The sequence below is a fragment of the Trachemys scripta genome, chromosome 4, assembly GCF_013100865.1.
Source record: "Trachemys scripta elegans isolate TJP31775 chromosome 4, CAS_Tse_1.0, whole genome shotgun sequence".
NCBI classification, from domain to species: domain Eukaryota; kingdom Metazoa; phylum Chordata; order Testudines; family Emydidae; genus Trachemys; species Trachemys scripta.
In genome coordinates this window covers 66874445-66901625 of record NC_048301.1, presented here as the reverse complement: position 1 = coordinate 66901625, position 27181 = coordinate 66874445, and the positions used below count along the sequence as shown (strand labels likewise).

The 27181-nt window shown below is 43.9% G+C and overlaps 1 protein-coding gene across 4 annotated transcripts in view; it reads left to right on the top strand.

Moving 5' to 3' along the window:
- The first annotated feature begins 1461 nt into the window (after positions 1 to 1461).
- The window catches only part of SMOC1 (SPARC related modular calcium binding 1), a 203991-nt gene continuing 178271 nt past the window's right edge, over positions 1462 to 27181 (top strand). For 2 of the 4 annotated variants that reach the window (XM_034769316.1, XM_034769314.1), the window contains exon 1: positions 1464 to 1791. In XM_034769316.1, coding sequence (XP_034625207.1) covers positions 1684 to 1791 — 108 coding nt within the window. In that variant the 5' untranslated portion in view covers positions 1464 to 1683. Of the gene's footprint in view, positions 1792 to 27181 lie in introns of all 4 variants that reach the window. The other 2 variants (XM_034769318.1, XM_034769315.1) reach the window with 2 other exon arrangements.

Below are 27181 nucleotides of genomic sequence, written 5' to 3'. Positions count from 1 at the left end.
AGATTGTGAGCTCCTTGAGGGCAGAGACCCTGTCTTATGTTTATACAGCACTCAGTGCACCACTAATACTTGACAATTGAATAATACGCTGGCTTTGAGCATAACTTTATAAACCAGATTTGCCTGTCTGCTTACAGGTGTATCCAACCTCTACTGAACAGAATAGGTTGGTGATGAGAGGCTATCCATTCTGAAACTGCTGGAGTGGATTCTGCTTTCTGTTCCCCCAGAAGGAGGACATACGAGTGACCCTGACTAGCACTGAGAGTAAGAGAAGATGTTAGGTCTAATATGACACAAAATATGAGCTTTGTAAAGCCCAACTTTTACTATCCAGTGCCCAGGGAGTAGATGTCTCATGGTTTCCAGCAGTAGGGATTTAACTCCCAGCTCAGACCTCCCCCAGGCGTAAGGGGGAAGAAGCAGAGCTGAGGACTGAAGGTGGAGTCAGATTTTCAGATAGAAGAAAGGACACATTATAAGACCAGGCAGATGGAGAAACTGCTTTGGGGAAGGCATGGCTGGTTTCCCATTGGTTGTTAGCTCCTGTAAGAATTTGTTTTAAGTTTTCTTCCTGCAAAGACTGGACTTTATGAAGATTTAGGATTTGAGGAAGATATGGGGGGGAGGGGGGAAATATATCTGTCCGTGTGGGTGAGGGGGGCAATTGCACTTTTGATTGCTAAACCACCTGACACTTCCACTAGCTCCTAAACCCCATATGGAGGTTTCTAGGCCATCACAAGTAAGTGAAATGGAAATGTAAGCGCCTCGCTCCTCCATCACCCTTCATAGAATATCAGGGTTGGAAGAGACCTCAGGAGGTCCTCTAGTCCAATCCCCTGCTTAAAGCAGGACTAACACCAGCTAAATCATCCCAGCCAAGGCTTTGTCAAGCCAGGCCTTAAAAACCTCTAAGGATGGAGATTCTACCACCTCCCTAGGTAACCCATTCCAGTGCTTCACCACCCTCCTGTAAGCCTTGCAGCATTGCGTCCGTACAGGACAGCTGGAAAGTGAAACTGATTGTAAACCAAAGAAACGGTCTGGCCTCTCCCTCTTTCTTGAGGGAGCTGAGAGAGGGGTGAACAAACAGCACTGCGGGGACACAGAGCTCTTTAGGGCGCTGCTAGTTTAGCTAATCCCAGGTGTTGCTAGTGCCAGAGGTGAAGCGATTGAAGTGCACGGTGCTTTGAACCCGCCTGTGTCTCCCGTCCCCCGCCCGTGATTCCTGCTGCTCCTCACTCTGGAGCTCTGCAGCACGAACCCAAACATGCAGCCTCCGGGGGCAACCTGAGAAGCCCGCTGTCCCCTCCCGCACGGGAGGAGCCGTAGTGAAGGGGAGGGGGCACACCCCTCGCTCCCTGTCATTGGCTCTTGCCCAGCAGCAGCTCCGCTGTTATGGGTGCCTCACTCAGTCAGTCCTGCCTGGCCCCGCCCAGGCAAGGTCTTTATAACGGGGATCCCAATGGCTAGGGCTCAGGCATTTAACCTGGTACCGCTGAAGGGGGTGAAGCTAGGCGGCTCAAGTGCCCCGCACGCCCCGGCTAGGGCAAGAAACTGCCTCTGGCTTGTCCCGCAGGCTAAGGGCAGGGCTCCAGCAGCAAGTTGCACTCCGGCCAGTAGAGAAGGGAAGGAAGGGGGGGTTGTCTCGTGCCTGTAGCCCCCAACCCCCAAGTGACGATGCTCTCCAGACCCTGGTGCAGCGTGGTGACTCCCCAGCTGCTCCTGGTGCTGCTGCTGCCGCCGCATCTTCCTCGGGTTCAGAGCCACAGGGCCACTGGGCCGCGGGTAAGTGCGAGCTTCTGACTTTTCCCCGGGATCTCTCTCGCGCCCCTTCCCCCAGCGCGCGCGCTCGGTCGCTCAGCACAAGGGAGTCATTATGTCAGGTCACAGCCAGGTTCTCAGCCAGGTGCGCCTCTCATTCCCGCTTGGAAAATCCCCCCCCCTGCCCCGCACTGACCCTGTCATGCTTGTCAGGTACACTACGGGCTTTTGTGTGCTCGGTGCCTGCCTGGGAACTTCAGCTGCGGTCCTGCATCGCTCCTTGTTTCTGGGATGCACCGCGGATCCGCCGCCGCCGCTTCCCTCCCCCCCCAGCGTTAAGACGTGCCCCGTGAGCTGTAGTCTGCCTCGCACCCCAGAGTGGCTCCCCACTCTGCTCAAACGGGCGCTGGAGCGTCCCTCGGGGGTTTGCTCTGACGGAGCCCGGGGGCTTCTAGCACTGGCCCTGCTGGGTTTGACCTATCGCTACCTTTGGAGCTCTGCTACACACGCGGGGAGAGACGCCTGCTGTGTGGTCAGTGATAACTGTTCGGAAGATCCCTAAAATCAAGAGCCCAGGTACAAGCTGAGTACCCAAAACACTGGGACATGTATTTGTCAGGGCTCAGTGCAAAAGAGAGGAGCAAGTTAATATGCTGTATTTTTATATTGCCAGCCTTGCGTTTAATAGGACCCCTTGGCTCCCAGAATATAGTTTAGGACTTGTATTATGTTTCCAAGTAGGGATTAAATGAATCCCTGCAATAAAGCTAGATGCCTTCAGCCCAAATTTCTCCCTCTAGGAGTCTAGTTTTGCCTTTTATTCTATGGTTGGCTCTTATTAGGATTGATAATTTCACTTACAAAAGTATTAAACTCTTCTGGGGAAGAACACCTCTCTTCTAAGTATGGTCCTCCAGCTGATGTGTTACCATTGCAGCCCCTAGAGTTGGGTAATGACTCTGAATTCGAAGGCCCTAAAACAGTAGTTGTTCTCAAGTCAATGCTGCAATAAAAACACAATTCTGGGTAAGTGGAAAAACCTTAACCTGTATGTAAACACGTTGGGTGCACTGTCCACATGCACTTTTTGCTGATTGGTCTGAAATGTATTTAATTTAATACTTAATCTAACTACCATCCTAAATAGGGATAAGATCTAGAAACCTTTATGTAGGAATCTCTACTCTGAGTATAGCAATAAGACTTCATTTTTTTTAAATGAAGTGTTGTACTAAACCAGATTACTGTCTGAATAATATACACCCACTTAAGAGAAAAACCTCTCAATACTGTGGAAAAACTGTAGCTGCCACATTAAGAAAAGTGTGTCCTTGTGTTCAGCTGCACCTTGTAGCCCTTTTATGACCAGATGTGTAACAGCAGCAGTTAGAATGTGGCAGATTGGATCCAGTGCATATCATAAATCCTCGGAGACAGGAATTTTGAAGGTTGGAGGAAACACAAGGTTTTGAGATATGCATAAGTGTTCTTCTAAATGAAGTTGTATTGTTTGATAGTAAATCACTTGCTTTCAAAATCCCAAAGGTCTGGGCAGTTAATTTATTTTTCTTTGAAAGAAGCATTGGGCTGTTGAAAAGAATCTATCTAGGTACTTATGTGGCCCGTCATCAGTGAAGTAGCTGAGAGCCTTAATTAGGAACAGTTGAGATGAAGAATAAAACAAACAAATCCTGATGCCAGCCTGCATAATTGCACAACAAGCCTGTCTGTCAAACAGATTCCTGGTAGACTTTTTTATATACTGTATTTTACAAGCCAGTTTAACTGCTCCCTAGACTGTATCTTTTTTTGAAATACAAGTTACTTCAAGAGACTCTAAAACCCAAACACAAACAGCTGTTGAGTCTGTGTTCTCACTCCATGAATTCAATGAACTAACTTTTTTTTCCCTCCAAAGAATGTTCCACAGTCAGTGGGAAAAGTCAGCTAATCTGACATCATAGCTTTTTGTTTATTGGAGAGACCTGTGCCTTTAAAAGTTTAGCTTATGGGCTCTTCAATATAAAATTGTGACTTTTGTGTATTTAACTAGTAAATCCTCTCCACCCTCTTCAAGTGACTTGTTGAAAAGAGTGGAGTTGTGTAGTGGTGTGCTCTCCTCCCCACAACTTGTTCCACTAGCATGTTGAAATTCAGATCCTATCTATTACACTCACCTGATGATTAGGCACTCCCAATAAAGCTGTCACTGGTCTAAAGGTGCCATGTTTTAGATTCCCATCTACATTACAAAAGTTCTTTGAATTATTCATTGTGTTTTTTATGATGGCCACTAAGCTACACCACTCACTGTTTCTCTGATCCTGAGACTAGATCTGTGATAAGAGTGAAGAGAAACATCTGGCTTGTTAAACCATATCCCCTTCAGAACCCCTATCTCTTTGGAAGTGGGCAGGATTGCAATTTTAGGGTTTGATTCTGCAGACACTTGGTTTTGGGTGCAATGCTTATCACAATGAAATCAGGCTACTTTAGGGTACTCAGCACTATATCTTGTAGTGTTTGTAGGCTTTAATATTTAAAACTTCACTACTGACTTACTCAATTTGCAGTATTGTTGTAGTTGTGTTGGTCCTAGGATAAGAGAGACCCAAAGTAGGTGATGTAATACCTTTTATTGGACCAACTTCTGTTGGTGGAAGGCTCAAGCTTATACAGAGCTCTTCTTCAAGTCTGGGGAAGGAAGCAGAGTGTCTGAGCTAAATAAAAGTTGGGACAGATAGTTAAGTAGAAGGGGTGACACATGTTGGAGGTGGTTATTTGTATTGCCTCTTCTATTTTAATAAACAGTTTCAACTTTTATTTAGCTGAGATACTCTCTGCTTCATAGGTGCTGGAACTGGAGGTGCCACCACACCCCCTGGCTTGAATACAGGATTTCTGCCTTCAGCACCCCCATTATAAAAATTGTTCCAGCACCACTGCTCTGCTTCCTTCCCCAGACCTGAAGAAGAACTCTGTGTGAGTTCAAAAGCTTGTACCTTCCACCAACAGAAGTTGGTCCAGTAAAAGATATTCCCTCACCTACCTTGTCAAACTTAGTCTAGTCACTTTCAAATGACTAGAGTAGTTCCAAGTATTACTCCTGTGCCTGAGTCCTCCATACAACATATGATTTCCCCCCCCACCATTGCTGAGTGAAAGACTTGGTAAATGGTGTGAATATATAAGGGTAAGAAGGGTACCCTTAAGTATTGTTGAATAGACAAAGTAAAACTAAAAACAGAGTAATCTTGATGTTTCTTGTAACAATAGCTCAAATATTTTTCAGAAGTATTTTTTTGTACAAATTGACTGCCACTAAAAGTCACGGTATGCTGTGGGTGGTTGCCTGTACCTACTGGACTTTTGATATATGGGTCTGTTGCTTCACTATGGCTTGATGTGGCCCTCAAAAGGGGCTTACCAATACTCGTACCTGCTACCTTTGTCTCCTGGTATAATAAAATAATGGCAGCAGCTTGAATCTATTTGAGGCTATTCTAGGTTTCCCAGTGACTTGCTGTGCAGAAAACCTCATTTAGTATGTACAATCCGACCGGCTTTCAGACTCCTAATTAAACATACTCACTGAGATGGTCTATAGGAACCTTTAGTACCTAGGGTTCCCTAGAAATAACTTGGAATTCCTGATCTAATATTTCATAACATGGCCAATGTCTTAACAGAGACTTCTCTTGAACCATTTCTGCTCTCTTTTGTGATCTCATTACCACCCTCTTCCTGTGCAGTCTAACATCCCTATGCAACTGCAGCAATTGATCATATGGAAAAGTAATAAGAATGTCTTTTTAGCTGCCTTTAGAATGTTGTCTCATTAAAAAGTGAATTGGTGTCTTTTCCCCGCCCCCCCCACCTCTTGGCTCTGGCTCTTCCATTCCATGTCATTTTGGCACCAGTTCTGCTCACCCTGTCAGCAATTGGTCTTCAGAGTACCAGTAGTCCACAGACCAGGTTCAGAGTCTGTACCTCAAGCCAGAGAAGAACACTTCTTGCAGACTGTTATGTGCCATTTAGCAGCATTTGTTCATCCAATAGCAGACCAAATGGGTTGTGCCCCCAAGCCCTGCTTTTCTCACTTGGTGCTAGAGAGGAGTAGTGGCAGGAACCTCCATCCCCCCCAGCACAAGACAAGCTAGCATGGTCTTCTGCAGATCCATTTCCTCCTCTTTGAGACTAATACCTAAGTGGGGAGCACTAGGACAGCCTCGAATTCTGTATGTCACAACAGAGGATAGTGGCACTATTGTGGTGCCCTAGGGCTGTGAAAGCAGTTGGTTTATGTAAGAGGGATAAAATGTGGGTTGCAGTGCTCCAGAAATCCTCATAAGCAAGAAGAGACTGAGATAGTGGCCCAGTCTTGAAAAGTCCTCCTCCCCTTCCCTGAAAAGCATAGGATTGATGAGACTTTGGGAGCTGAACCCCCAACATCCCTGTAGAACTGGTCATGAGCTTGGGACAGGTTGTGAGGATCTTTCCCTCCCCTGTAGAGCAAATAAAAACAACCATCATAGAATCCTTTCCTAAAAGGTTTATATGCTTCCTGGGGTGGGGAGCAGAACATAGCCAGGTTTACAAGGGTCCTCCTGACCCCTAGTTACCTGGACAATGATTCTGAAAGAGGGTGCATGATGGTAATACCTACCTGGAGACAACACAACAGCTGGGGGAGGTGCTACTAGTAAAGTCATGGAACAGAACAATGGGTGTCAAAGCCATAAACCAGTGTAATATAGGGATCAGAGAAATCAGTCATGAGATTGCGCTCACCATGGTGGTGGCTTACTATGTGGACTAATGGTAACTCTTCCCCTACAGCTGTCCACAAGTAAGGACCCCAAATCACAACCTCAGATAATGAACTGAAATGGACTACAGCAATCCCCACCCCCTAAATAAGGGGCATGGACCACAGCTGAAGGAATTTGAAATAAAACCTGTATGAGGAAGCCTGTATTGTAGTAATGTCCGTGAATTCTGTAACCTCCTGCAAGGGAGATGGCCCTACTTGTTCCAAAAAGCAGATTCCCTCTGTGTTCTCTCCATTGCACCACTATAAAAGAGTGCAGTCTGTGTGAGCTTGAAACTCTGCTTAATATCTTACACAGAGAAGATCTGGGCCTGCACTGCATAATTCAGATCTGGATTAAAACTTCCTTGACGTTTGGGCTCATCCATGAGCTTTCCTTTCAGTCTTATTAAATTTAATTCTCTTAGCTTTCATTGATAGAAAATGACTGACTAAAAAGTTGTAATGGTGCAGGGTTTACATATTTTGGAGAGACTACAGTAGTGGAAAATTGTAAGTACATAACAAAAGGGAACACTCTGGGTCAGAGTCCTCCGAGCATAGTACTACCTCTAGCACAGTAGAATTGCTATGGTATTATGCATCTCATCTCAAATGTTTAAATTATGACTGGATAAGATCTACCTAGAACAGTTCCAGCTCTCTTTTCTTTTTGCCCTTTGGGTATGTGTGTCTATTTTATGTTGGAGAGAGGAGGGGGGGAATCTTAGCAGGTTGACTGCTCTGGGGCCCCTGTACTATTTGGATTATGTAGAGGTTAATGTTAAACAGCCAGTAGGTGTCTTTGTTATGCACCCAAGAGGCTCAATGTGCTGATCTGACTTGCATTGTTGGTTATACACTTGTGTGGTAGGATAAGAGTTGACTTTACTTCTGAGATCTGTTTAGCGTGGCACCCAAGGACTGACACTTTGCTAGTATTGTACAATATTTGGTTAGCTTTCCTCATTCTGTGTGACTTGAGAAAAATCCATTATACAAATGTTTATTTGATTAGCCAACTACTGTGGCTTTTTCAGCAACTTTACTACTGGTCTGCAATTTAGGACCTCCCTTATAACCCTGTCATTTTAGGGAATAGAGGGGTTTTGCCTGAGTTTCTACTTTTAAATAGCTGTCTCTTGCAAAGGATGAATTTAGCGTTTTGCTTCCATGAAGGCTGGTAACATAGAAAAGTGGGTAGGTAAAACACATGAAGACCCTCAGCAACTGTACTGACACTGTACTGGGGATACAATCCCTTACTCTATTCACGACCCCATGTATTATGTAACGTGGTTTTTTAACCTTTTTCATTTGCAGACTCCGGTTAAAAAATTTTTAATGGCAGAGCAGACCCCTTTGAAAAAAATCTTCCATAGTCTGCAGCCCTCCAGGGGTCTGCCAAACCACAGGTTGAAAACCACTGTGCTATGGAAGTCATCCCTTGCTCCAGCTGTTATTTAAACAAAGTGTTTTAGCACGTGTGGTTGTGAAGATAAAGTGAATCTAGTGTAAAACTGATGCTGTGACTTCCTGAATTTATAGGCAGTCTGAATCCGGGCCGGCTCCAGGCACCAGCTTAACAAGCAGGTGCTTGGGGCGGCCAGGAGAGAGGGGTGGCACCTATGGCAATTCGGGGGCAGGAGGTCCCTCGGCCCTGGTCTGAATCAATTGCTGAGAGGGCTGCAAACTCCCCATTTAAATGAATGGGAATAGTAGCTCTTGCCCCCCCGCACAAACCTAGCATATTAGTTTTTATTTGGACTATACATTTACAATAAAAACTAAGGCTACGGAATTCTACATCACTTACAGCTTGCTGCCCTTTATCTTGCATCCCTCAATCTGGGGATTTTGGCAAGTGACGTGGCAGAGGCTTCCATCACTATTGGCAATGGTGTCACTTCAGAACTAGGTTTAAAAATTACTCTGTGCTATTGGGCAATGTGAGGCTACAGACATGATCCAAACCTTCTGCTATAGATGGGGAAATTAGGGAAAGCTAATGAGTGCATTGTGTGATCATGTCTCCATCTAGTGGCTGGCTCACATAGTAAAAATGCCCCACTACTGCCAATGAAGTCTCCTTAGCTCAGTCATAGAAGTTCTGTGGATTGGTCTGTTTGCTTGTTTTATTTACTTTTTGGATGGAAAGGTCCTGGTTCCATCCCTGATGCTACATGTGCTGTCTAGCTGAACACCAGTGCTTGTCTCTGGGACACATGGAATATCACCAGGACTATGACTTGTGAGCCTCTCAGGCCAGACTGAAACCCAAAGTTGCTACTGCTTAAAATATAAAGGAGACAGAAGTAGCTTATGCTGCTTGGTGGAGGCAGTGAAGGCGACAACATGCTCATGGATTGCTGTGCTCGCAGTCAGCATTCTCTAGAACTAAGCAGTGTGACAACTGTATCTGCTTTGGCTGTGATGTACTATTGCAGGCTTCCTAGGTCTGTAGTATGTGGCACTCATTAACAAAAAATGTCAGCTCATACCCATCAGATGAATTGTGCGTTGGAACCCAGCTAGTAACAGCCATGTTCAAACACTGCTGTGCTGCAGTTGCAAGGTTCTGTTTCCCTTTTGGTCAGGGCCTATCTATTTAGTAGAAAGTCACGTTGTATTGAAACTGGTAGTGAGATGCGTGCAGGTGTGTAAAGGTCTTTCATTAAGAGACTTGCAGATCCTTGCATGCAATGTGAAGGAGTCTGTTGGCTTCTTCCATGTAAAAATACATTGATGTGTTTAAGCTAGGGAACAAAATGGAGGTGGGAAGAACTTAGGGCACTTGTTCCAGACTTTGTCTGGGCCATTTCAGAGTGGAGACTTGTCTCTTTCAAAAGCAATTGATTTGAGCTACTTGGCAACTGCACTGTTACAGTATGCAACATTCTTAATTGCTCAGTAAGATCAACGAACTTCAGCCTAATGTTGAGGTTGCAGTGCCTCAGAGGGTATTGATTTGGGTGCATATTTGACTGGATTGTAAGCTGTTCAGGGCAGATACCTTGTGTCTCCCCTCTTGTATGCTGCTGACCACAGCATCATTCTGACCCTGATTGAGAGCCTGGCATGTGGCTGCAATAAAATAATAGCCAGTAGTACCTTCTTGACTTTATGCACTCATGTAACATCCTCTTCTCTCAAAGACTTTGTCATCCTTTCCCTGACTCCCCCCCCTCCCCCTTTTGGTTTAGGGAAAGTTGCTCTCTTTAAACAAGCTGGTAGCGTCCTCTTAAAGGTTTATGGCTGGCATGAGATCAGAACAGTCCAATACTCCTTATCTGCCTCCCCTGCATTTTCATATTACCCTGTGGACTATTCATGTAGGAGGACAATTCCCTCTAAGTTTTTGACTCACAAGTTTGCTTTATCCCTTGCAGTCCTTCAGTTTTGCTTCCCAGCGTTGGGTTCTAGATGGCTTCACTCTGTCCTAGCTGGTGCCATTAGGGCAGTACTATGAATAGCACAGGTATTATGCTGATGCAGCAAAGGATGTAGGACAGTGTGACATCCAAAAGGGGATGGAGCCCTAGCAGACTAGTGGCACCAAAATATAGCTCAGTTCAGGGTTTCCCAACTAGCTGACTGGACATGCTTAGTAGACAGTGTTTTTCCCCCCAGCCTGTGGGAGAGGGGCCACTAGAGAAGCTGTGTGGTGGGTGGGCATGTGTGTGATCCTGTACCTTGCTCCTATGGCAAGTCTGCTTTGGGAGATGCTCTTGTGTATAGGGTTCAAGCTACTTTTCTATACTTTGAAGACTAGAACCAACACCCTGAATTGGATTGAGAAAGGAATGAGGGGCCCATGGAGCGTTCAGAGCATTGGTGGGATGTGCTCTTGACATGGTATGTTGCTTAAGATGAGGACTGCTGCATATTATAGACACTGGAGCTTTCATGAGGTGGTCTCCTTCAGCCCAAGGTATTGACTTGCAGTAGTCTCATCTAGAAGTGGCAATCATGTGGATACTACATGTTAAGTCTGCATGTAGATTAGAAGAATAGGTGAAGTCTCTTAGCAAGCTAATGGTGAAAGAAGGAATTTCTTGCTATCTGAATAACTTAAGGCAATGATGAGATTTCTCATTGTCTTGCATCAGCCCTCTGAGTAGCCCTCTAGGTGGTGAGGATGTGGCCAATGTCACAACTAACAGTGATGGTTTTCTTCCTATCGGCATCTTTTCTATGTTTCCTGAAAGGACCTTGAACTAGTTATCTCTCATCCAGATGGCGTGGTGATGACTGCTAAAAAGGCAGCATACAATAGCATGGCACTAGCATGTTGCAGGTATTGATGCCTGTGGTGACTGAATTGCTCCAGGAGGGCCAGGGGCGGCTCTATGTATTTTGCTGCCCCACGCACGGCAGTCAGGCGGCCTTCGGCGACATGCCTTAGGGAAGTCCACCGGTTCCGCACCTTCGGAGTACCCGCGGCCAAATTGCCACCGAAGCTGCGGGACCGGTTGACCTCCTGCAGGCATGCTGCCGAAGGCAGCTTGACTGCTGCCCTCACGGCAGGCTGCCCCCCCAGCTTGCCACCCCAGGCACGTACTTGGTGCGCTGGTGCCTGGAGCCGCCCCTGAGAAGGGCTCATGTCGTGGGTTTAAAGGAGAGAAGACAAGTAATTTTGGTTTCTGACACCTCTCTCCTGCTAATCACCTCAGTGTCACCCAGGTTAAACTTGAGGTGGCTGCTTTTCATCCTAGATCCAGTTTCTACTGACACTGAGGTGGTAGCATATCCTCTTATAGAGGAGCAAGCAATGTAACTGGTGATAGTGGCATATTAATGTCATCTGAGCCCATAGGCCAAAAGTCTAAAGAGTGACTAGTGATCTTGTGTGCTTCAATTGTTGAATACCCTACTTGTTTCCTTAAAGGGACCTGACTTTTCAAAGAGCTGCACACTAGAGTAAGATGGAGAAAGGTAATTCCATTTCACAGAGGATAGAGGTATTTCAACATTTTGTCTTTGTTTTGATTTGCAGACGCTTGGCGCTGTGCACTCCCAGCAGCTGCCTCTAGTACATCACTGCTGGCATCAAAACAAACACAATGGGATGAAAGTACTGTGGGGTTTTCATACTCCCCAGGGATTTTTCTCACAAAATAGGGCTGGGAAAAATTGAGTAGGCAAATGCTACATGGCTTGTCAAGCAGGATTTGGTTCTGATCAAAACTTAAAAAAACAAAACAAACAAAAAAACTTTTTGCTGTGGAGTGAATGACGTTCTCAAATGGGAAGTCTGATGTGAGCTGGAAAATGTGTGTGGTTTAGGAAGAGATTCTTTATTCAACTGGGGATACTGTTGTATTCCATTTCTGTGGGGTGGGGGAGCAGATACTTTGCCTACCTTGAAGTAGTTTGCCATATTTTTCTATTTACAGTGACCATTTCTCTAGCAAAATGTAATATGTTCTTAGTTGTTCCACAATACTTATCCCAATACAAGCAGAAACGGCCTCATCTTAAAGAGGGAAAGGAGTGCCTGGGTCACCCATCCAATAGCACTGCCTTTGGAGAATACCTACATATGGAAAGCTTCTGGCAAGTCCTTTATGCTCTAACTGATCAGTGTTCTAGATCAGAAGGTTCTTGCAACAGCAAGAACCAAACAAAACATAAAGGATAGAACTTTCCTAATCTTACTCCAATTTGAAGAAATGATTATTGTAAAGACAGCATTTATTAACAGGAATTGAAGACCATCTTTTCAGTGAGTCACTTGGCATCCCCCCCATAAATCTCAAACAAAACCCAACAAGGGGAGAGGAGAACTCCTTAGAATGTCTGTCACTTTCTGCGTGTGGCTGATAGCATGCACATAACACATGGACTGTTCACTTTAGTCCTGTTTATGGTAAATCTATACTTGCCCCAGATTATTTGGGAAAGGTTTGAGGTAGCCAAAGCTGATAACTAGGAAAAACAGACCATGAATCTTTGATGGCTGGATGGTGAAGACTAACCTTCAGATCCCCTCTTCCAGTCAGTCCTCATTAACCTTCTGAAATACATAGATGTACTTTTTTGTATGTTAGAATTGCACATTCATTTCCACTTGTTTTTTATTTAGGAGAGACTTAAGAAATCCCTATTCATGATTGAGTATTACTGTTTGGCTAAAAGTGTTCAAAGTGTTCAAAGTAGTAATTTTTCCTTTAACTTGACTTTGTCACCACTAATGGTCGTTGACCCACCAAGTGCTATTTAGAATAACTGATGCTTAAAAGTTTCAAAGTAGCAGCCGTGTTAGTCTGTATCTGCAGAAAGAACAGGAGTACTTATGGCACCTTAGAGATGCATCTGAAGAAGTGAGCTGAAGCCCACGAAAGCTTATGCTGAAATAAATTTGTGGCACTTTAGAGACAAACAAATTTATTTCAGCATAAGNTCCACCATAATACATAGAGCCAAATCATGCTTAACTAAGCAGTGGGTTCCCTAGATTCAGATCTATTTGAAAGAGTGCCATTTACATCACTAGACAGTTCCTCCTATTGTTGGCTCCTGCAGGGACTTCAGAATCCTGTTGACATCTATTACACAGAAGCAGCGGATGTAATAATATTGACTTTGGTTACTTCACTGCAGGATTAATACACAAATAAAGTCCCTGGGTTTTAATGTTCAACATTAACAAGTGAAATCCTGGTTTGCTCTCAAGCAACAAATCAGAAGGGAATTACTCCCATGTTTAAATCTACCTTTAAGCATCAAGAAGAGGAGTACTTGTGGCACCTTAGAGATGCATCTGAAGAAGTGAGCTGAAGCCCACGAAAACTTATGCTGAAATAAATTTGTTTGTCTCTAAAGTGCCACAAATTTATTTCAGCATAAGCTTTCGTGGGCTTCAGCTCACTTCTTCAGATGCATCTCTAAGGTGCCACAAGTACTCCTCTTCTTGATGCTTAAAGGTAGATTTAAACATGGGAGTAATTCCCTTCTGATTTGTTGCTTGAGAGCAAACCAGGATTTCACTTGTTAATGTTGAACATTAAAACCCAGGGACTTTATTTGTGTATTAATCCTGCAGTGAAGTAACCAAAGTCAATATTATTACATCCGCTGCTTCTGTGTAATAGATGTCAACAGGATTCTGAAGTCCCTGCAGGAGCCAACAATAGGAGGAACTGTCTAGTGATGTAAATGGCACTCTTTCAAATAGATCTGAATCTAGGGAACCCACTGCTTAGTTAAGCATGATTTGGCTCTATGTATTATGGTGGAAATCTGAGAGAGGACATGTCTGTGGCTTCCTTCTGTTCAGTTCAAGGCAACTGCACCTGTATTTCCCCTCCTCTGTTGCCTCTCAAGTGGAGATACACATTTCTCTGCCTTTCTCACTGGGATATTTCCAGGTTGAACAGTTCCATGCCTACAATGTAGTGACCTCAGCACAGATAGGTTACCCAAGGACACCCTGCTTGCTTGCTCTTCGGAGATGATTAATAGGTGTAATGCTACAGTTAAGGTACCGCACAGCACATCCTATGCAAACCTAGTTTCTTCTTAAGGTAAAAAGCATTACAGAGCAAACCATAATAAAAACCTGCAGGTATGCTAATAAGATTACCAGAATTAACCCCAATCCTAACATGGATTCTGGCAGGAACAGTCCTTCAGCACCCCTCCCTTCTTCCCCCTCCCCCCCCAAAAAGGGGGATTCCTTGAGATTACCAGTTCATCACAACTTTAGCTTAGAACAAGCACCTAGTCCTTCCAATCCAACCCTAAGGATTTGGGGGTGGGGGCTGTGGACCAGGGGGTCTGTCCACTTGCTGGATCAAGAAGGAGGACCTAAATCTATTTAAAACCAGGCTATTTAGCCATAACCTATTTCTTTGTGTGTTTGGTCCCTGGAGAATCCAGTCTGAACTGATTTAGGCAAACCTTTTCAGGGAGGTGACTTCTCTGGAGACTGTTAGGACCAGAGTGAATTTGCCTAGTCACCCCCTGTTCTGTTTACTCTTCCCATGGAAAAACCTACAATTCCAGTCACTCATGCAACCCTACTGTGTCAAGTGTCCTGTTTTTGTCTGGACTTTCCAGTCAAAAAGGGGACCTGGCAGTGTCCGGTCAGATGTACTAATCAGACACCAAAAGTCCACTCACCGTGGTTTGGGGAGGCCCTGGGTCATCAACCCACACCAGCCCCTGCACAGCCAGGGCTGCCTCTTATCTGCATCTCATAGGCAGGCAGGCATCTCCATGTGAGGCTTTAGCTCCTATACCAGTCCTGGAGCAGCGGGCGCCCAGCTGGTTGGGTGAGGGAGGTGGAGAGGATCGAGTGATGGGGAAGGAGGGAGCAGGGCCTGGGGTGAAGAGGTAGAGTGGTGGGATCTGGTTTTTAGAAATTAGAAAGTTGGCAACCCTAAATACACAGTTGAATTTTTAATACTAATTCAATAAGGTATAAATTACTTTCTTAATTCCATAAGGCTTGTTCAGAAAATTACAGGATATTGTCAGTCTCTCACCATATAGGAGCGTTTAGAAGGTGGGGTTTGCCCCTCCCTCCATGGAAAGAGCATAGGTCCAGCCCCAAACTTTGTGTATCCACTAGTAGGACAACACTACTGTTTCTGGAGTCCACCGCCATTCCACATTCACTGGAGTATTGCAGCTTTTGTCAACTGTTGTACCAAAATTCCTATGACCTAGCGACCTCTTGATCTCTCTGGCAGAGGGTGCATAGAGTTTTATAGGCCTTCTCTGGGTTGGATATATACCTAATTCACTAAAAAGTAACATGTGAGGTCTCTGAGAACCAGTATCCCACCGGTGGCCATAATGACTGCAAAATGTATGTACAGATAATATTTAAGGAGTTATGTTTATACTGAAAATATGTTCTGGTTACCTGTTTTCTTTCAAATAGGAGGCAAATGACACTTATCTTGCTGTCTGGCCATGAGTATTGGGCGTTTTATATCTCCCAATTGATGCCTGTTTGCCTACTGAGCCAAATGCTAATCGGAGATTGGGAAATCTGTAAATTTCCCTTTCAGGAAGAAATGAACAGCAGGAGGGGATCCTCTTTGAGTAAAGAGAGTGAATTATTGGGGTATAACTGTGGATGCAGAGATACCACCTCAGTGAGGGATTGAGCGTGTAAATTATGTGTTTTGTCTTATGAACGGAGGGGCCTTAGCCAAACCTGGCTGTAAAACACAGGAAGGACTTTAGGTGCATTGCTCTAGAAGACATGAAAGTATCTAGTTAAGTAAGTCTAGGCTCTAGAATGCATGCTATGATTTTATTTGATATGTAGCCATTTGTTTCCAACTTTCCATCACTGGAATCTCTCTAATTTGTTAAACTCTATGCTTGTTATAGTGAAAACATCCAGTGCTGTGTGTTAAGTGGAGTAGTGATCTGAGGTGTAACTAGTAAGCTGGAGCATACTGCTTCTTTGGAATAGTGTGAATCTGTGACTAGCGATTGTCCAATGGAGCAGGAGTTAGCATCTCCCTGGAGTGTCCCATGGGGCTTGAGGGTTAGAGTGCTTGTTCCACTCAGTAGAAAGAGTGGGACCTGCATAGGCCTAGAGGGGAGTGCTTGTATTGCCCCTGGCCAGTAGAGTCAGAGAACTGACCCACGGTAGGCACAGACAGGGCTTTCTTCTGCAAGGGCAGGTGGTAGTGATGTGCCTTGCTAGTCTACATACTGCCAGGAAGCATCAAAATCCCTCTTTCCCCATAAAGAGGGGTGTATGGGGGGGGTATTTCCTCTGACTGGAAGTAACCAAGGAGTGCAGAACAGGTGACACAGCATGGGGTGCCACCAGGGTTTTTGCCGCCCCAAGCGGCGGGGGGGAGGGGGGGGCGGGGGAAAGCCGCACTCGGCAGCAGCTCCACTGCACTGCTTTCTTCGGCGGCAGGTACTTTTCTCCGCCCCCCCGAAGAGCCCGACATGCCGCCCCAAGCACCTGCTTGCTGGGCTGGTGCCGGCCCTGGGTGCCACCAACTTTTAATGGAGTTGGCTTGCCTCCTGGGGAGGGAGTAGGAGATGAAAGCCAAAATGACGTGCATGGTCTTCTCCCTGATGGTACTGCCATATGGAGGCCTGGCCCTATGAAGGGTACTACACGGGGAGGCAGTATCACAGAGGTTGCTGACCTCCTCTCACAGGAGGGGACTCTCCATGCATAGCTCGAAGAAGGCATTCCCTCAACCCCATAGACAATAATGTGAGAGAGGCTGCATCAAAGAAACCGAGGTGGCAAGACTGTTTAATGGTTAAAATGCAGGCCTGGCATTTGGGAGGTCTCTCTCCCTGCTGTTTGAGTTCTGTGGGAGTGTTGGTCAGGTCTCTCTAATTACAAAATTAAGCTATTGCCCTCTTAGCTCACAAGGGTGCCAAGGCTGAATCCTTTGTCTGCAAAACAGTTTCATCTCTGATGGAAGTGGCTTTTGCAGAGCAGCGTTCTGATGATAAAAGGAAAATCTTCCTGTTTCATAAAGTGATTCTTTTTTGGAGAACTGTTTGGTTTGTGAAAACTGCAGTGCAGATCTTGCCATCTCCTGAAACTTACTTTAAATGGCAATGCCTCAGAAATGTTTCAAGCTCCTGAAGAGGCTTTTACAGGGGGCTGAATAAATAACTGGCAAGTGTCCTTTCTAGCTGAAGCCTGGAATCCACTCTGGTAATTGCAATATAAACTGTTAAACTCGAAAAGAAAAACAAGCAAAAAAAGCAGATGTTTCTTTATCAGTCTGAAAGGTCAACAGTTCTCCCGGAAAGAGGGGCAAGCAAAGCACCTCTGACTTTGTCAATCAACATGACAAGATTAAAATGCAATGCAATTAATCTCACTTGCATTCATTTAATTCCCCCTCCCTGGTTAATTACTGGGACATTGATTTAGACCTGGGAAGGGAATTCTCTCTCCCTGCTTTGCATCAAACTATCAGTTTTGTTTGTACTTTAACCACAGTATGATGAAAGCTTTTTAAAGGTAAGTTGAGTGTAAGATGGTAGCACAAGATAGAGAAAAGACAGTGGTGGATGGGTAGAACTGGCATTGTCAATGTAGAGCACTTTTGGGAATGGAGGCTCAAAATGTTAGTGGGAAGGGGATTAGAATGAGTTGAGCTATTTCCTGCCTATAGTTTCCTCTTTTACCACTAATCTGTGGGCTCCAAAACCAAATACTGCTGCCTCTGTATTGCTGGCCATACTGCAGATTATTTCAGATGATCACCAAGTGTACTGGAACAATTGGTATAGTGGGGGTGCTGAGAGCCATTGAACCAATCTGTAAACCCTGTATATGATATTTACTTCAAGCCAGGGGGTGCAGCAGCCCCCCCAGCACCCTTAATTCAAGTACCTGTGATGACAACATGAATGTGCCCCCTCCTTCTGAAATACTAAACTGCTTTGCTGCAAACTATGAGGATAGAAAGGGTGTGCACATTCCAATAGGGGCTGGATTGGGCCCTAAAGAGAGACTGTTTCAGCCACCACTTGACTGCATCTGTCTGCTTCCCATGCAAAATCTACTTAATGCTACACACAACAGCACAGCCACTTGAATTTAGGGAGACAGGATGTAATTTCCAAAGCCAGAATCTGGTTTGAACATGCATGTTAACAGCATGGCAGTGTAGTACACCTGCCCCAACTGTTAATCATGAATTGGGTCTCAGTCATGAGACTTAAGGCAGTTCTGGTTTCTCAGCCTTCACAGCGCACTTGTCGTCGTCTTTCCAAGCTATTCTCTGCAACAGTGAGGGCTTGAAACATTTCTCCCCACCCCCATGAGAGCTGACGTTCTCATGGAGACTCCAGGAGCTGGAGCTTTACCCCCCCCCCCTCAAAACCCCACCTCAAATATTGCAAGACTTATGAGAGTTGGGAACGCTGATGTGCTTCTGTGACTGTAGCATGGGATGAAGTTGGGACATTAGTGATCTATTCTGCTCTCTGCCACAGACTTCCTCTGTAATCCTGGGCAAATTACTTAATGTTTCTGTGCCTCTTAATTCCTTTTGAAGAAGGTGAACTTACTCCCTTTTTGTGTAATGAACTTTTGAGATTTATAGATGAAAATGGCAAGACCCTTTGTAGGCAGTGTGGTTTTACTTTTTTTTTACTTTGTTTTTGCAAATAAAAAATATATGGCAAGACCCTATGTGCTCTGCTTCAAGCTTTAGGTAGTCTGTGGGGCATGAGCCTGAATTCAGTTGTATCTTCAGACTTTTATTGAACTATGGATATAGTACAGTATTCCTTTTACTAAAATAAGTAGTTCTTGAATTCTTTATACTGGCTCATAGATTTTTCAGTGTGCCACAGTCTTGCACTGATGGTGGATAGCTGCTCTGTAGATGTTTTGGGCTGGATGAGTTGAGGAGGGGACCTGGAGGTTTTGACAGTTAGGTAGTGCAAAGTTTATGCCTTTGACATCTGGAAAGGTGTGAAGAGATTTTTGGCTCCCAGGAAGCTCTTGAGCAAGGGTTCTCAAACTGGGGGTTGGCTACCCTCTGGGGGTAGCCAGGTTATTACATTGGGGGAGGGGGGGTTGCAACTTGTCAACCTCCATTCCAATCCCCTCTTTGCCTCCAGCATTTATAATGGTGTGTGTGTGTGTGTGTGTTGTTTATAAGTGGAGTTGCATTCAGACGCTTGCATGTGAAAGGGGTCACCAGTAAAAAAAGGTTTGAGAACCACTGCTCTTGAGGCTTCAGGTTGTAGGGTGGTGATCTAAGCCGTGGTAGCAGGGCTGGGTGGGTTCTGAAACATTAATCCATATGGGGTGGGAATTCCAAAACCTCAAGGAGTTAAGCACCCAAATCCCATTTGATTTACAACAAGAGCCGGGCACTCAGATCCCCTTAAACTCATTTGACAATCAAAGTCTCTAGCTCCCAGTTCTTGATCCAAGCAAGCCCTGATAGTGCTGGCTTCTCCACTGTTCCAGGGGAAGGTGGAATACTTTGCATTATGTGGGCAATCTCAGGGGAGCAGAGTTGGTACTTCTCTTCTGCTAAAAAATCATGGCTAATCTGAAAGGAAATCCCCTCTTAATCAATGACCAACTTCAACATAACTTTATACAAGCTTTTAAAAGACAAGACATCTCAGTTCTGGACTTCTTCCCCTCTTTCAGCTTGCTGGAGATGAATATCGCAGCAGACATGACCCCAGGTTCAAAGGCTAGTGGGGCTGCCAGTGATACCAAAAACATTGACCTGGTCTGGGGTGGGGGAAGCTAGAGCTGCTGAGTTGTCACTACATATTTTAAAAATTTTATTAAGATGATGTTAAAAAAATAGTGAAAAGAGTTTGAGCATAGAAGTTTCTGGTTATCAGGGAATAACATACAGATTATGTCTGATTGTAATCATGTGGCTTGTGATCACTTGTGATCCCACAGTGAATGAAAACAGTTTATGAATGCAGCATATTGATATAAATGCAAACTACAGTTGCAGAAGTGATACTGTGGAGCATATTGCTGATTTTTCAGAGAGACTGTTTGAGAGGAAACCTCATCAGAGTTCAGTGTTTATAGTCCATGTATTTCAATTGTTTTAGAAAAGCCAGTGTTTAGAACCTCCTCTGTAGTTATCTGTTAGACATCCAGTATGACAGACCAAGATTCATGGTTTTATCACTGGTTATCAGTTGCTTGCACAGTTTTTCTCCCTTTTGAGGTTGAAGCAACAGGAAGGGTTCCAATATTTGTTTTAAATTTTGACCTTTTGTTGGGACAATAAAAAGGCTAATGATTTCACAGCCACAAGTGATCTCCCAAGAGCAGTGAAACTGACCAGTTTGATGAAAGCTGAAGTTTTTTTAACTTTCAAACACTCCAGGAGCCATTTGTTTTCCTGCAACAAACGAGTCTCTCAGGTGGCTGAGGCCTTTACAACCCCATTCCCCAATGCCTCATGAAGGATTCATTTTCCGCCTCAGTGGCTTCCAAACCTTAACCTATCCTTGCATTTATTATTACACTTTTTGGCTTAAAGTGCAATACTTCCTTTCATTTGTTATATGGAGCTCTTCTACTGCTGGCTATGCCTTCCTGCAGCACTCTGCTCAAAGTGCAGGTTTCTCTAGTTGGGAAGAGGTGCAAAAAATGCAGGCTGAATATCAAGCATAGTGACCTTTTATTAGTTTCTGGAAATCCCATTGCCTGAGATGCTAATATTGTGATGGTACTTTTACAGTAACCAAAGGTGTGCTGTGCTGGGTACTTTCTAGCTGTTAAATGAAGACAGGGCACCTTTCCCAGAGCGCTTACTCTAGACATGCCTCAGTGAATGGTAACAAACCGCAAGGAGAAGAAGGGCTAAAGAAGAAATGAGATCATTTAGTTACTCAGTTTAGGCATGTGTAGATCTTGGAAGTTCAGTTAAACAGTTGGGTTTTTTCTAACCTTTTTCTTTACTCCTAACATATGTGACTATCTGAACTGTGTTGTGGTACAGTTTGTATAAAAGCTGCTACGCTTAATGAAATAAAATGGGGGAGGGTATACTAGAAAATAGTACTGGAGCATATGCTATAGGGAACATGCCAGCATTGAGTGAGGGGGTGGACAAGCTGATTTAATAGGTCTCTTCCATTCCTTAATTACACAATTCATAATGGCACAGTGGTCAGAAGCTAACTGTTAGCATTTGAAGTGACTTAAGCTGCTTTTGACACTTCTAAATTCATTAGCCTGTCATGTGGAAGAAACACTTATGAGGCAACTCTGAAAAATGTAGAAACATAAAATCTGCTGCTACTTGGGACTTAGCAGTTGTCACTGTTGCAGGGATGGCTATTCAGAACTTCATGGCATGGCAGACAGATCTCTGATCCTCTTGCTTCAGAGACACAGGCTCCTTACCTGCTTTAGCAAAAGTGGAATAATTCTGTTTCTAGCCATTGGAGAGCAATGGCGCACTCTTTTGTGTGGTACAGTATTGTGCACTTATCTAAAAGGCACAATAGCTGATGCTTGTAAAGCACCTTTGAGAGCTGAAGTGAGGTACATGAATGCAACATATATTAAATCCCAACGTTTTATATTTAGAAGTGCAAGGACTTGTAGCCAAGTAATAAACTGCCAGTGCTGAAGAGCTGAATATGCAACTGTAACACTGTCCTGCTGTGTGCCCGACTACCAAAAGGCTGACCGCATGGTCTCTTGGGGGGCTGGGGTCTTTTGTTACAAATTTAATGAAACTTTTAAAGATAAGCCCATGTTCCCTTATGCTTCTACACTGTGCTGCAGTAAGAAGCTAAGCAGTGGTATGGCTTTGCCTTGAAAAGCTAGTACAGCTCCCTTTCCACTTCATTGCATTAGGCCTAGTTATACCCTTGTTCTAGACTAAACAATTGCTTTCCCTACTTTGTGGTTTTTTGACACTATTTGCTGGCAATCAAATACACAACTTGGTCCCTGAAGAGGGTATTTAGTTCAGTATCTCCTTATAAATCTGTCCAATCCAACCTTAGTATAACCACACTCCTTAATTTCCCATGATGCTTGTTTACTTCATAAACCATAACCCAGAAGGGATATAACTTGGCTTAAAATATTTTGGGGAGAAACTTTCCAAGCTGAACTATATACATTTATGCAGCATAACTTTTGTGCATAACACAATTCCACTGATGTAAGCACAAGATCTCTGCACTAGGAAAGAGCAGGAATAAACTAGTAAATAAGACCATAGTGGGTAACTGAGTGTGGTGTGAACAGTAAACAGGAAGGGAATACTACTCTGGGGTGTGGGGAATGAGTGCTCTCCATCCTCTCAGTGCTGGGGGAGGAGGAGCTCAAACTTCCTTCACAGCCAGAGTGGCTCTGGTAGTTGATATACATCCAGGTGTTTGCATGGTGCCCATTGCAATACTGTGAATGTCCTTAGAGCACAGACTAATAATGACAATATAAGACCAGCCTATAAGTGAGTGTACTTACTGAATTCATACTTGCATGGGCTGTTGGAAAAGAAACTACCAACTTTTGGTTCTTGTAATCTTGATTGCTTATCCCTTGGGTAAATTTGGCCTGGCAGTTGCTCTGGGACAATCTGAAGTGGTGGTTTAGGTCACAAGAACTGCATATGAAGAGCACCTTGGTGAATGTATTTGCTCCCTATTACAGGTCAATATACTGACTTTGACACACCAGTTTGTCAGAGATCTGTCTTGAAGGGCAGAGGCAGGTTTGAAAGAGAACTGTACTCTGCCTTGCACAGCTTCAGTTGCCAGCTGAATTCTGATTCTAGGAACTATATAGCTCTATATGAAGCAGGAGGAGGTACTTGACTTTTTTTTTTTTTCCAGAGTCTGAACTTAGAGTGTAGACAGTTGAAAAATGAATCTTGTTTGATCTGGCAGTGAAGGCTGGAGGAAAAGCAGGATCTAAGCTTAGAGTCACACTTCTGACTTCAATTTTTCAAATCAAATTCTTGCCTTCTGTAACAATCACTTTGGATCAGGGTGGAAAATAAAGTTCCTGTTTTACAGTTTGAGAATCTTTGGATTCTGGAGGTGTAGGTAGAAGGCCAGATGAATTAATCTAATATGGGGGCACTGTGGACTTTAGCAAAAAGGTGCTTGACTATTAAAACCAATTCCACTGCCAATCTGCTACATTCCTGACAGCTGCTGCTTATTCTCTATTGTCAAATTCACAATGACTTGCTTGAAACTGAACAGTGAGATGATCATATGCATCCTGGGCTTCTCAAACTCATCTGTTGCTTGTTACAGCTAAAGCCTGGCTTGTCAGTTGGCCTTCAGTTCTCCTTGTTTAGATTTGCAGTCTATGAAAGTGAAAATTTGTCACATGTGTATATACAGTATGTCAAGGCATTCCCTTCACAACTAGGATCAAGGTACTTACTGGGTTGATGGGAGTAGTAGATCTGGAACAAATAGAATTTCTGATATTTAACTCAAAGGGGAAATCTAACAACATTGCTGTCCCCAAATGAGGAAGAGGGGATGCCCATGACTCCTTTCTGCCTCTCAAACCTAAACAAATCACAATGGGGTGGTAGATGTTAAGTTCCGAGATGACTTAACACATACTGATGTGCCAGGGAAAAAGGCTTGGATTGGAATGATTCATGTTTCCCGTCAGGCCACACATGTTGGCTCTTGTTGATCTTAATAGGCTGCCAGTTGCGAAAAGCTCAAATAATTCATTGTAAAGAACTTCTTGTGCCACGCTCGTGGTGTTGGGGAACTTGGCATGTGCTGTTGTCACAGTTGAAATCAACCAAGGAGTTCTTACATGTGTTCCTTAGATTTGAATGTGTACTGTGGGGGTGGGTTGTCTTATTTGGGCAAGGGACTTCCAATCTGAACTTGTTTCCCCTAATAGTCAAAGCAAGGTCTCTTCTTTTAAAGCCCAGGACAAGGCCCATCTGTGACTTGTAGGTTATTAGCCTAGTTTAGAAGGAAGTTTCGAATGCCCTGGAGCAGCTTTGTTTGTTCTAGAAATGCTTATTGGGCTATGCTACCCAGAATCCTTAGCAGGAAGTATGGCTTAGTGGTAATATATCATAATCCTCATGATAAGCTGAGCAGAGGACTAATGCAAAGTGCTCAGGAAATATTGGCATATTATTTGAGTCTTACAGTATTGTCAATCCCAAATACTTAAATCATGAGACTGGTTTAAAATACATTTTGGGTGTCTTTTTGATTTCTGACCCTTTAGAAGGCATGGGTTCAAGCTTCTGTTCATAATCAAGGGCTAGAAAGTAGCTTTTCATTTTTTTTTTTTTTTTTTTTTTTTTAAATGAGAGCTGAGAGTTGTACATATTGTAACTCTGACTGAGGTTTTTTTAACACTAAATATTGTAAGACTCATGATGTTCAGCTCTAACTTTCAGAATTGCACAGGATTCAGTCAAGCACTAATTGTGTATGGAGCTGGGTGGTTTTGATTTGCAAGTGGTCAGCATGAACCATTGTTTGATTTCCTTTCCCATGAGCTTGTACGTTTATGGGTGGAGTATATGTATAAACTCCAGAACTCAAAGCAAGTCAGTCAAGTCTGTCAAATTTCCCTTGGCTTTGTAAACAGTGCAAAGTTGGGGGCTGAAGTCTGAGCTCCTGCTTTAGATTTAAGTTTATGTAATCACTGTAGTATCAGCTTCAGTCTGAAAATACGAGGACCTGGATCAATACATTAAGTGTTGCATGTAGTACTGAGCATGCTAGGTTCCCTAAATAAAGAAAAGCTGCATGTGTTCAAGGCAAAACCTCTGGGTACAAAAAACCAATGCTGCTATCTTCCTTCAACCAGCTGTGAGTTGAAGCACAGTCTACTGTTCTGATTCCAGCTATTGCAAGAAGGGGAAAGGCTGGGGTTGGTCTTAAAGTGCCTAGGAAACCCAAATTGCCACAAGCTCCTTCCATTACAGATCAGATCAAGGGGCTCGAGGGACCTTCACTTCCCCCAACCCCACAGATTGCCAAAGATTATAGACTAATTCTAATGCTGGCTGTGTTTGGACAGCTCCCATCTCTTCTGTTGTGGAGAAAGTTAACTACTATGGATGAGTTCAGATGGGCTCTATATGCTTTAAACTTGATCAATTATGCACGCTATCAATTTGTTGGTAGGAGTTGTGAATACTCAAATGTAACACCTTTTTTTCTTTAATGGGAGTTAAGAACTTCACCCACTTGGTGCATACTGCTTCAAAGAGAAGATAGATAAATGGACTACTGTGGTATGGAGCTGCTAGTAAACCTGGGATAAATTTCAAGGTTATCTGGGATTTCAGAGGAGCAGAGTCAAAACTTTGTGTTCAAGAAATCTAAAATGTCTACAAGCGTCCTGCAAAAGAAGGTAACCCTCTCTCCATTGAAAGACTACAGGATTCCTGTCTAACTCTGTTGGGTGGCAGGAGGTTATGAAAAATGCAAGAATTCCTACATCTCTTCTCCCCACCTGAGACCAGGAGAGTATTAACTGCAGCCAAGAAAGTGGTCTGTTCTATAACCATGAAATGCTGTATCTTCTTTCCAGACTTTGGTCTAAAATTTTTGAGGGGGAAAAACCTTCATTTTCATCAAGCAAGCTTCTTTAGATCCTAAAGTTCTTGCTTTGCTAAATTACAGAGTAAGCATATTGGTAAAGAATTTTGCTTGAGGACACTTCTCTTCTGTTCTTAGTTGTAGCTGGCTTACATTTCCCAAATAGGGGCCTGGTCCTGCTTCCATTGAAGTCTGTGGCAAAACTTCTATTCACTTCAGTGGGAGCTGGACTGAGCCATTAAACAGGAGCTGTTGGTACACACAGGTTTTCCCCTCTTGCCCACTCAAATTGCAGACCGCTTGAATGTAATGATTTAAACAACAATATGTAGTAACATAATCCCTCTGTCTACTTATGTTGGTAAAACTTGATGTTGGATATCTATCTGGCTTAGTCCAGTATTATGGAGTTCTCTCTAAGAAATGTATAGACCCACAAACTTGCCTGGCTTCTATCCAAAATCAGAAAAAGCAGCAGCCTCTTCATTTGACAAGTTAGCAAACTTTTTTTGGCAAATCTCTCAGTGGACTTGATCTGAATTGCTAATGAAATGTCAAACCAGGACCAACATCTGTGGTCTTAAATTTCACTGAGCACTCAATTTGGTTGCAGTTGCTGAATTACCCTTGTCATCCCTGTGAAAGTCTGTTCCTTAACCCTAAACTTTCCAAGTATTGGGCAGGGATGAATGATCCTCATCTTAAATAGGAATTAAGTTAACTCCATGCCATAATGGGACTCGTCTCCTTGTGAATTTCTACAACTCTATCACACATTAAGTGGGTTGGATGTAGCTGTCAAACCACGACTCCTACTACTGGGACAATCTACCACAGGAGCAGATGGGCCTGACCCAACAACTCTTCCATGGTATGAAGCCAAGTAGCCCTTCCTAACCCAAAGAACTCTAGCATCTGTTGGACCACTTTATCTTCTATTGTCAGATAACTTGTACTCCATTTCACCACAAACTACACAGAGGTGGTGGTGGTGGGGAATTCTTTAGAAACTTTCTGCTTCTTTGGATTTTTATTTTCTTAAAGGCTTCAAGTCTGCCAGAGGATGGAAATAGCTCATAAAGTAACTGATTAATCTGATCTACCCCTATTCTCACCGCTTCTAGTGTCTACCCCTTTAAGCTAGTGGTTAGCAAGAGGTCACTGCTGCCTTCCCAGGTGTGGTGCTCTTGTGAGTGGCTGCTTTGGAGGTCACTTCAGGAACAGGAAAGGGCAGGTAGATGGGTAGGTGAGTGACTCTTTATGTAGGAGGTGCCAAATGTTCTTCCCACTTGTCAGCTGCAGGAGCTTCCTGCAGTGAGGTTTGGAGGGCAGGGGGGTTGATCGTTCCCTGCTCTTGCTGGTCCTTTGCCTTCCATCTGGTGCAGTCTTAGGAGATCTTAAAACAAAACAAAAAACCCTCTTACAAAGGAGATGAAACAGTTAAATATTATCCTCTTGCCATTCTAATAAAAACCAGAAATGATACCAACAAATATTTAAAAAGGCACCTGTCAGCCTGAATTTCTAGTAGACACAATTCAGTAAAGGCTGGGGTGGGCGGGGGGGGGGGGGAGATGTAACTAA